The sequence below is a fragment of the Trypanosoma grayi genome, assembly GCF_000691245.1.
Source record: "Trypanosoma grayi strain ANR4 Tgr_2649_V1, whole genome shotgun sequence".
Classification (NCBI taxonomy): domain Eukaryota; phylum Euglenozoa; class Kinetoplastea; order Trypanosomatida; family Trypanosomatidae; genus Trypanosoma; species Trypanosoma grayi.
In genome coordinates, this window is record NW_008828267.1 from 1 (window position 1) to 414 (window position 414).

The 414-nt window shown below is 59.2% G+C and overlaps 1 protein-coding gene across 1 annotated transcript; it reads right to left on the reverse strand.

Annotated features, from left to right (window-relative positions):
* Positions 1 to 414, reverse strand: DQ04_26491000 (UDP-Gal or UDP-GlcNAc-dependent glycosyltransferase; the record flags this gene model as incomplete). Its single annotated transcript, XM_009318332.1, has 1 exon — positions 1 to 414. A coding segment is annotated over one exon (414 nt), but the record flags the coding sequence as incomplete, so codon positions are not given.

Below are 414 nucleotides of genomic sequence, written 5' to 3' on the forward strand. Positions count from 1 at the left end.
CAAACGACACAAGCTGCTGCACCACGTCCCTCGCAAGAGTGTAGAGCATCCCGGAAAAGTAATGAAACCTGCGCAGTACAGTCCCCTTTTGTGCAGTTGCGTCCACGGGCACTCCCCAATACACCCCACGGCGAGGCAGCGTGCGCAGGTCAAGAAGGTATTGCGGTACGCGCAGGAATGAGTCATCATCGGCCTTCGCAAAGTACGTCGCAGTCGGGAACAGCCGCAGCGCCATGTCGAACCACCGGAACACCTTGCGGCTCAGCCCGATCTCAGCCTCATTCCCCCACTTGAGTCCACCACCAACCGTCTTCTTAGTCGATGGGCGCCCCTCATTCATCGGCAGCGCAATCACATCGTTCCACTCCGCCGCCTCCTGCTGCAGCGCCAAAGAGTACGTGAAGTTGTGCGACG